This window comes from Bidens hawaiensis, unplaced genomic scaffold (assembly GCF_021521415.1).
Source record: "Bidens hawaiensis isolate Kalapana, Puna unplaced genomic scaffold, B.hawaiensis_p1.1 tig00071917_1, whole genome shotgun sequence".
NCBI classification, from domain to species: domain Eukaryota; kingdom Viridiplantae; phylum Streptophyta; class Magnoliopsida; order Asterales; family Asteraceae; genus Bidens; species Bidens hawaiensis.
This window is the reverse complement of record NW_027502580.1, coordinates 37,422-47,035: the sequence shown is the minus strand read 5'-3', so window position 1 is coordinate 47,035 and position 9,614 is coordinate 37,422. Positions and strand designations below refer to the sequence as shown.

General features: G+C 33.3%; 1 protein-coding gene across 2 annotated transcripts; it reads right to left on the bottom strand.

Moving 5' to 3' along the window:
* Nucleotides 1-91: 91 nt before the first annotated feature.
* LOC143605904 (protein ENHANCED DISEASE RESISTANCE 2-like) lies at nucleotides 92-5,517 on the bottom strand. Of its 2 annotated transcripts, none has more exons than XM_077081852.1 (22): nucleotides 5,287-5,517; nucleotides 5,094-5,168; nucleotides 4,969-5,022; nucleotides 4,818-4,883; nucleotides 4,650-4,705; nucleotides 4,378-4,454; nucleotides 4,143-4,265; nucleotides 4,035-4,069; nucleotides 3,846-3,949; nucleotides 3,665-3,760; nucleotides 3,446-3,537; nucleotides 2,838-2,909; nucleotides 2,573-2,743; nucleotides 2,295-2,494; nucleotides 2,151-2,217; nucleotides 1,906-2,081; nucleotides 1,736-1,837; nucleotides 1,613-1,660; nucleotides 1,386-1,529; nucleotides 730-825; nucleotides 546-647; nucleotides 92-455 (listed from the first exon to the last, which is right to left on the bottom strand). In XM_077081852.1, the coding sequence occupies exons 1-22, from the start codon at nucleotides 5,512-5,514 to the stop codon at nucleotides 363-365; spliced, it is 2,277 nt and encodes a 758-aa protein (XP_076937967.1). In that variant the 5' UTR covers nucleotides 5,515-5,517; the 3' UTR covers nucleotides 92-362. The 2 variants fall into 2 exon arrangements, with proteins under 2 accessions (XP_076937967.1, XP_076937968.1); XM_077081853.1 differs by having other exon boundaries at nucleotides 3,446-3,510.
* Nucleotides 5,518-9,614: the final 4,097 nt, after the last annotated feature.

Here is a 9,614-nt window from a genome sequence, read left to right as displayed (position 1 = left end):
CGTGTCTAAAGAAACTTGCTTATAAAAGTTTAGTATAAATCATTTTATGCGTTTTGGACGTTGTAACAAACTAGAATAGGCACAGGATACAAAAAACAAAACCAAATGATTTTAAATTCTGGTTCTTTATCAATGCAACTCACAAAGTCTCAAATTATCACAGTTGTAAGGCCCAATAACAGCATGCAAATGGCCATTGTTTCTCAGGATTTCAAAACATATGCACACAATTACACAGAATATGACCGATACTGGCGGTTCATGTCGGTTCAAGGTATTATCCTGCATACTGGGAGCTCAACGTAGCCGATAAAATCATCATATACATCGAGAGTCTGGTCATAACTACCATATTTTTACCACTAATTTTCAAGAGCAACCGCAGTATCAAGCCTCACTCTGTTTAACCTAACGGTTCCAAGAATGTACTCAGGCAGTTCCTTTTCTTCCTTTCCCTACAATTCATAAATTAATAACATTATAAAATGAAATAAACCAAAATCAATTTATAATTTTTACAAAAAAAAACATAATAAAAAAAATACCTCGATTAAGATGGCAAGATCAACTACAAGGCTTGTTACATATCCAAGAACCAGACCAATAATACTCCTTGCAACAGATGAAGACCCGATATCAACATCAATCTGCAAAATAAATAGCTTTCAAAATGTAGAAAATATTCAATTTAATAATAGAGTTATAAAATTAGATTAGTATATAATATACCTCCAAAAAGTTATCTTGTCTTAAATAGTGGCAAGTTACAGCTTTCCCCAACAAGCATGCTTTTGTACCGACCGCACGTTTCACCATCCAATACCCCTGTTTGCCATTTTGTTACCCAATGTCATAATAACATGAATCCAAATTTTCTTTATAAAACAGAGTAAATTATACTAATCTCCGTCCTTTAAGTTTAAACCATTTCCAGATATATTGTCCCTAAACTAAAGAAAATACAAGAAACATCCTTTATGTTTTAAAACTTTTGCATGTTTCGTCCTTTTCACTAACAGGCGTCAGAATCACTCATGTGCCTTGCACATGAGGATAGTTTGGTCTTTCAGTGTCCAATTTTAGAAATCTAAGAAAGAAGTGATATATATACTATACATTGAGAGTCCAACATAAATTAAACAAAAAATGAAGCAAAAAAGTTAAATGACCAAATTGCCCCTCATGTGCAAGGCACATTTTACTAAAAGAACTAACGTCCACTGGTGGAAAGAACAAAATGTGCAAACTTTTTAAAACATAAAGGATGTTTGTGTTATTTCCTTAGTTTAAGAACAATTTCTAACAATTGGTATATAAACCAAAGAACAAAAGTGTAATTTACACTATGAAAAAAAACACATCAAGATATTGGGAAATAAACATACCTGTACAATGCTCGGAATCAGTTTAAACCTTGCATCACGAAACGCGTCATTCCCATCAATAAACTTGCCCAGCAATGAGTTTTTATTTACAGGCCTGTCCGCAGCATAGTATAGGACTAGGCTGTAGTTTGGTTTAGCCGGAACCTAGAAAAAGGGTAATAGAGTAAAATTACAATGACCTCAAGAAGCATCAAATGGGTTAGGGTTAAGGAGGTCAATATGCATACCTGAAGATTCACAACAAGGATGAATGGAAGTTTTTTCCCAGCTTCCGACTGTAACAAAAACAATAAAAGCATAAACTTTTGCTGTTTAATATTTATAAAAACTAAAAATGATGAATAAAGTACCTGAACAATGGATTTGGGATGCAAAGCCACTTTACTTCTAGAAGTTTCTAGCTTAAACCAGTCAACTGCTATAAGCTTTAGAAGCGGATCCCCTCCGGCTACCTGAAAGTAATCAAAAGAAATTTATAACTGAAAAAACATTTCATCCTTAAAAAAACCAAAAAAGTCACCTTAGCACTGTCTTTCAAGTACGTCTTTCCACGAATCTTAAACCCGGACCCGCTTGGAGATGTCCAACAATTTGAATCACTCTCACTCTTCCCTTTTTGCAACGAACCACTAAACTCACTCAAATCAAGATTAACAGGATCCACATTTGTATCTAACTCATTGTTAGCATCCATAGCTGATTATACAAAAAAAATATTAATAATTATAAAATGTAACAAAAAAAAATATCTTTAAGGCGGACTACCTTTCTTTGCCTTTAAAGCCAGGCTGGCAATAGCCCATGAAACGTTCTTCAATTTCACTCTCTGGCTCTATAAAGTTAAAAAATTACAGTTACAATACATATTATTTCCATTAAATTGATAAAAGTGAAAGAAAGAAAGCAAACCGAGTTGTCAGCTTTAGCATCACTATCATCATCTGAAGATGAAGACGTGTCAGCAGCAATTGCATCATAAAACTCATCTGCAACTTCCGCATCCTCAAACTCACTAATCGATCCAGAAACATCAGATGCTTTTGTATCCACAAGTGTCGTTGATGATTCACATGTAAGTGCAGGGTTTGCTGATATGTACGCCTTTAAACCTAACACAATTGAACATTTTATTATCATTATTATTTCAGTCTATTGGCATGAAAACAAAGACTTTAGTATTCACTAACCCGACACTTGATTCAACAAGGCAAAAGGAATTGACTTTTCAAACTTTGAGCATTGATAAAGCTTCCATTTAAAATAACCTCTCGATTCTATCTCTAACATATGTGTAACAAGACATCTATCACCATTTAATCCCGAGACACCTCTTAGACTCCTAATCTCCCAAGAAGATGCTGTAATTCAAAAATATGAGAATCAACATAATATATAAAAAAAAGTATTTAAACAAAAAATAAAATAAAAAAGCAAAAAAATAAAAGATGTTACGGTTAATTTTTATCCGCCGATATCCCGCCTTTGTAGGCCGTTTGTTGTGTATTGCAGGAAACTGCAAGATGGCTGCATCATACGTTCAGATCGTGTAAGTTTAACTTGCATATATAACACATAAATAACTAAATATGTTTATTCACTTAGGCATGTAAATGAACCAAACAAACACGAACAGATCATGTTCGTATTCATTTAACTTTAACAGAGCATACAATTGAGCATGAACAGTTAAACAAACAAGAACGTATGTTCGTCTGTTAACAGTATGAACGAATAGTTCACGAATGTGTACATAGATGACTGAGCATAATTGAGCTAAAACCAATTCAAAGTAATTGTGAACTAAAACGTGTTGGACGTTGTAAAAAGTTATTAAAACTAGACTAAATTGTAAGGGACCTAAATAATTAAATGAATATATTAACAAGCATAAACAAACAGACTTAAACTGACAAACATAAACGCATGTAAACAAATTTAAATGAATGATCGTTAACGAACTTAAATAAATTAAAAGACATATTTTCATGTTTGTCCGTTTATCAATTCTACTGAATGGTTGACTATATGTTTAGTTCGTTTACAAGCCTATATTCACTTACTGTATGTCCCATCTTGTCCACGAAACCATTGCCTAGAAAATATGAAATCGCGCTTAGACTGCCACCTATAACAACAGCACATCAGTTTTTGACTGATGACATATGAAAAAGGAAACAAGTTAAAGTATTAAAATAACATCAAGGATAAAATGTGCAATCTAGTTATTACAAAAACAATAAAAGTGTCATCAAATGTGTCTAACTGAAGAAGTGACACACCTACTTAAGGATCGGGGATCATAAGATCCATACACAACATCCGAGTGGCCACTTAAAGAATCTACAATTTCTAAATCACCGGTTAACGAATCCCACCTGAAAATTTGCATGTTAGTCAACACAAAATAATATAATTTAAACACTAAACAATAATATGAAAATAAATTCAACATCACCATACTCGTATCTCCGAAGCCGATCAAGGTTCAAAACAACCTCAAAAACTGTATCAGGACTTGCATCAACAACACCGACCGCCTTCACAAGTACGGTTTTGCTGACCGGCTAAGATTTTACAAAATACATAAAATTATTAGTTTATATCAAATTTTGTTATATAAACACAAATATGTATGTGTAATACAAGTACCTTGTGGTCAGACACATCCTCAAAGATTCTGACACCTAAAATCAATTATATTATTACAATTTGCACTAAAAATATGTAAACAATAAACGAGAGAATATAAGTTAATACCATTGACTGTGCGGACACATCGCCACTCATGTGCTTCAACTACATCCGCAGCATCACCTTCGAAGTCATTTGGTCTTTGATGTTTACCTAAGTTTGATGATCTTCTGACAAGTGTCTCGGGACCTACAATAGAGTCAAAGTTGAGTGGTCAATATCCTAAGAGGTCAAAGCTTTTGTAGTAAAAGATGATGTATAAAGAAAACTGGAATTAGTATAATTACCAAACTGATCTTACCATGTCCTATTCTTATTAACTTCTTTAGATCATGTGCGTATCGCCTTACCCTAGGCCGGCGTCCTTCAAGATCAATCCTTTTTAAATTGTTAAATAAGACCATAAGTATAAATGTGTAATGATGCAATATAGTTTCAAAAATACTACACAAATCAACAGAATCATGTTTTTTAGGAATAGATAAGCATACATTAGCGTATAATATCATGTTTTTTAGACATAGGTAAGTATAAATTAATGTATGATATTTATAGAGTAAAGTGAAAGCATACTCATCCTCCACGCTCAATCTGTTTCTGGTAGAACCTTGAGAAAGCTCAAACTCGGCCTGATTATGACAATTCAAGAAAACAACAATAAGTTATTGTAATGAAGATAAGAAATAAAAATGTGTGTATTAGATAAAATAATAATGATAATTATTTCGCAATTACACGTACCTGTTGTTTTGCTTGATCAAATGCCTCCATCCATTTTCGGGTCTCTCCGGCTGTAGCACAAGCAATCTTGCAATAACAAAACAAGTAACAATCAACACCAATATGCACATCAAACAATTTAAGAAAACCATGTGATTTAAAAATCACTTACTTCTCCTTTCTTTTCCTCATCCAACCGATTATAAAACCTTAGAACATAAAGATCCTATAATATAAAAAATCAAAGTAGTTAAATTTCACATCAAGCGTAAGAATAAGATAAGCAATCAATCTTACACCATCATTGACCCTCCTTCTTCCTAGCTCCTCCACCATAAGTGTATTCCCAACAACACCTCTCCGAATCGGTTTCTACATTAAAGAACAAAACAAAACAATCACTTCACTATCCACTAATCACTAATAATAATATTATTCCAAAGAAGCAAAACTAGACTTGAATAATAATAATAATATTAAGAAGACATACAATGCCAGGGTTTTCATGTGGATCACGTTTATACATCATGACATATTTGCCTCGAATATAGAGAAACCTCAGATGACAAAACTCACGCCCAATTGAATTGGTACCCAGATGATAAACCCACCCAAAATACTCGAACCGGGTCCGACTTGACCCTTTATCCTCCGTCTCGGATCCTCCACTTTCCGATGACCCACCTCCTCCTTTCTTCGTCACCGGCGGCGATTCCATCTCCGGCAACACTGAAACCCTAATTATTATTGGGTGATGCTGATTGTTATTATTGAGATTTTGGGGAGATGGAAGATGAAGGAACAATGAATGATGATGATAATTGACAGGTGGTGAGTTTGGGTGGGTTTTGACAGGTTTGGTATATAAGACTTGTCATAAACTTCACATCTTGGGTTATGCGTTATGTGGCGCCCGGTCATAGTTGTGGTTTTGTACAAAAACAGGCTGTAGTCATAACTCTTCACATCCAGGGGTTATGCGTCACGTGGCGCCCAGTCATTATTAATTTTATTTGTTTTTTTAAATAATAATTCATTTAAATAATTAAATATATAATTAAAACACTATATTAGTAACATAAACATAAGCATAAACCAAGTTTTTTTTACCAAAGGGATTTGGGTAAAAAGTGTTTACCAATATGGAGATTTTGAAACTTATTTACCAATAAATGGTGTGGGGTTAAAATTGCAATAAAAAATATATTATGGGTTTAAAATTACAATAACAAAATGGTGTGGGTTATAAATTAAAATAAAAATATATAATACACCACTCCTTCTCGTCTTCTTCAATTCGCCGGCCACCACCACCATTTTTCCGGCGATCCCGTTACCACCCACCACCACCACCATTTTTCTCCTTCTTCTCCAATCTGTAACTCACCCACCACCACCATAACAACAAGACCCCACCCACCCAACGGTTATTTTTTTTGATTTGTGTGCCAACCCCCGCGTTTTGTATACAACGCAGCCAAAAATCAATTTCATATAACGCAGGGGGGCGGTGTACCCCCGCGTTTTCGTCCTCAACGTTGGTGGCAACGTTGCCACTACGGGTGGTCTAATAACGATGTGATTTGAAATGCCAAAGTAATTGATTTGTTTAACCTTTAGGTTAAGGCTGAATTAGGGAATAAAACATATGACATCTGTCAACCATGGGGAAGTTAACAATGATATCATATCATATCCTATCCTACTTTTTGACGTAGATATCGTTCATAACTATTAAGTAATATTAAGTAATAATTTTTTTGACGTAGATATCGGTCGGATAGTTACACATCTAAAACATGTTAAATACTTATTAACGTTTATACTTTCTAGTAATACCAGCATGCTTAATATATAACAAATTTTAACACGGGATATACGACACTTATATAGTAATAAATTTATACTGTATATAAAGTATTAGTGAAGGATCTCTTAAATTTTAAGAGATACAAACACTATTGAATAAAATACAATCACTAATGCATAATATTTTGAAAATGTAAGGGCAATATGGTATTTTTGACATCATGTACGGCTAAGAATATTTACTTTGGATAATAGTTACAAAAATGATTCTTCAACTTTGATACAACTTTGTTATTTTGTAAAGTAGTTACATATAAACTCTCTATCTTTACCCATTTAATTGACAAATTCATTTAAATTTTTTATTTCTTCAATATCTATTAATAAATGGTGTTTTAAACAAAAACAAACTTACCATTGCAATATGCTTATTTTTGTTGACGTTTTAATGTAAATTTTGTTTTATCTTGAGGTGTTAATTATAATGTACAAGTCAATTAAGCATAAGAGTACAACTCAAATATGCAGTTATGAACCTAAAATATAATTACAATATTAACCTTTCAACTATAATTAACTTTTGTAAATTTAATTAATAATTACTCTTCAATCCCCTTTAGTTTACCCATATAGTCATTTATATTCTTTTTCTTTGTTTTTCATATATATCTTTGAATATAATACGTTTTAATAAATTTCAAACATACAATCACGACATGTTTATTTTGTCGGCGTTCCAATGGAAGAAAATTGGTGCGCATGTATAAACTTATAACCAAAATGATTTCGTGTCATTATAAAAAATATCAATTTTGGTTCAATTCAAAATGCTATCAAAATGAGTTTTGATCATTTTCTTTAAAATTAGTTTATTGTTTCGGGTCAACGATTTCTTCAAAATGCTACCAAATGAGTTTATTTCATTATAAAAAAAAAGTTTAAAATCTTGTTTACGTCAAAACATGCAATAAGTAAAAATGAGTTTGAGTCATTTAAGAAAAAAAAAAAAGTTATCAATTTTGGTTCTGGTTAAAACATGTTATAAGCATAATGAATTCGAGTCATCTTTATATATATGGTTTTGGTTTGCGTCATATGTTTAAAAGTTTGTAACTACTAAAAATCTGTTTATAAATATTGTAGTTACCTTGTTATTACCGCGGTATCACACGTATTATAATAAGTATTAACATTATATGTTATAGTTGTCATCAAAAGAAGCTATCTGATCACGTGGGACAAGTGTTGGCGGCTAAGCCATTACACGTTAATTGTGATACAGTGTTGCCCCTTTGCTCGTGAAGTCATTCGTTGACGCTAAGGCTAAACTGTGATTTTTATTATTTTTATTCTTTATGGTTATTGATTAATTACTTTGGGTGGAGATGATCTCGTTTATTCGGGAGATAATTATGATTTGCCCCCTGTGTAATATGGGAGGAAGACACTATCACTGATTCTTAAATTGCGCGTATTGAACTCATGTCATTTTCAGAATGGCTATATGAGCCACTATCGTTAGTTGAACAAGCGTTAGACTATTAAAAGGCAAGGGCATTATGGTAATCTAATAATAATAATAGTCCTAATAGCAATAATAAATAACTAGTGGGTGAGCCTGCGCATTGCAGCGAATACTAATATAATAATAAATATTTATATTTATATTTTATATACTATTTTATTACTTTTGGTTTGTTTTTAGTTAAGATTTGTATACTACTAAAAAATTTGTGTTTTGTATGTTCCGCAAGTTGATCCTAGTTGAGAAGGGCGAATAACGAGTCAAAATAAGCCTAATTGAGAAACCAGAACGCGTCAAGAAAGGAACCGAAAGAAGAACTGGTCGACCCCCCCCCCTAAAGTACGCCGTGTGTAAGGCCCCGGTCCCGATGCCCTACATGGACATTGGATTTACTCATAAACACAGTTCTAAATATCAAAGTTAATTAAAACTTTTCGCGGAATAATAAACTTCTACCATATATATTACATAACATTTAAAATCATGTCTTATCATCTTTCAAATTTGTCTTTCAAAATAAAACATAGTTAAATAAACACCATAACATTTTTCTTGAGATGCCATCATCTTCATTCTGATGCCATGTGTCCATATCAAGTGAGCTGCCTCAACCTATTCACATGCGTACATACTAAAAGTCAGCTACGCTTAGTGAGTTCTAGTTAATCAAGCAACATACAATACATTCACATACTTACACGCACACACACACACACACACATATATATATACGTATATGAAAATACATATTCAAATACTTTATCTGTTACCTTCCTTTCTTACATTCATACATTCATACATACATTTTTACATACATTCTCTCACATCATCATACTTTCATACTTTCATACTATCTATCTTGTCTCAGATATTATTAGGGTCTGGTCCCTTCTGTCTAAGATATTATTAGGGTCTGGTCCCTTATGCCTCAGATATTATTAGAGTCTGGTCTCTTCTATCTATACACTCTCTCATACTCATTACATACATACTCTTCTTTACATACTCAATCGGTACCTACTCATTCCATACATACTACACTTTGTCTTCCTTGGCAATACATGCAATATCCGAAGATCGTTCACGTATTGACAATCATTCATTAATAACATTCATAAGTATAGTTATCACATCTATCATATGGCATACACTTACCACTTAAGGTAAGTGTATTAACATTCACGTTGAGTATGCACACAGCCCTGAAAACATAACAAGAAAATGGGACTGGAAACTCACCTGGATCCTGTTTCTTTCTGAGTTTATAGTAATACCCCTCTTTAGCTGTGCACTGCTAACTGTATAATAATTACAAGTATCAGTTAACTATTTCTAACTATATCATACTTCTAAGATATTATAATCCCTAGCTACGGGGGTCCGGGGGCAGCGCCCCTGGCAGCGGGGTCTAGGGGTGGCCGTCCCTAGCAGGGTCTAAGGGGCAGAACTCCTGGCTGGGGTCGAGCTGCCAGGTCAGCTTGAAA

What these genes read in the sequence shown, in the direction of transcription:
- LOC143605904 (XM_077081852.1), bottom strand. Translation starts at nt 5,514, where the DNA reads ATGGAATCGCCGCCGGTGACGAAGAAAGGAGGAGGTGGGTCATCGGAA. An exon ending in CACATGAAAACCCTGGCATT is followed by an intron (nt 5,169 to 5,286) that starts GTATGTCTTCTT and finishes TCTTTAATGTAG; the next exon opens with AAACCGATTCGGAGAGGTGT. An exon ending in GATCGGCTTCGGAGATACGA is followed by an intron (nt 3,761 to 3,845) that starts GTATGGTGATGT and finishes GCAAATTTTCAG; the next exon opens with GTGGGATTCGTTAACCGGTG.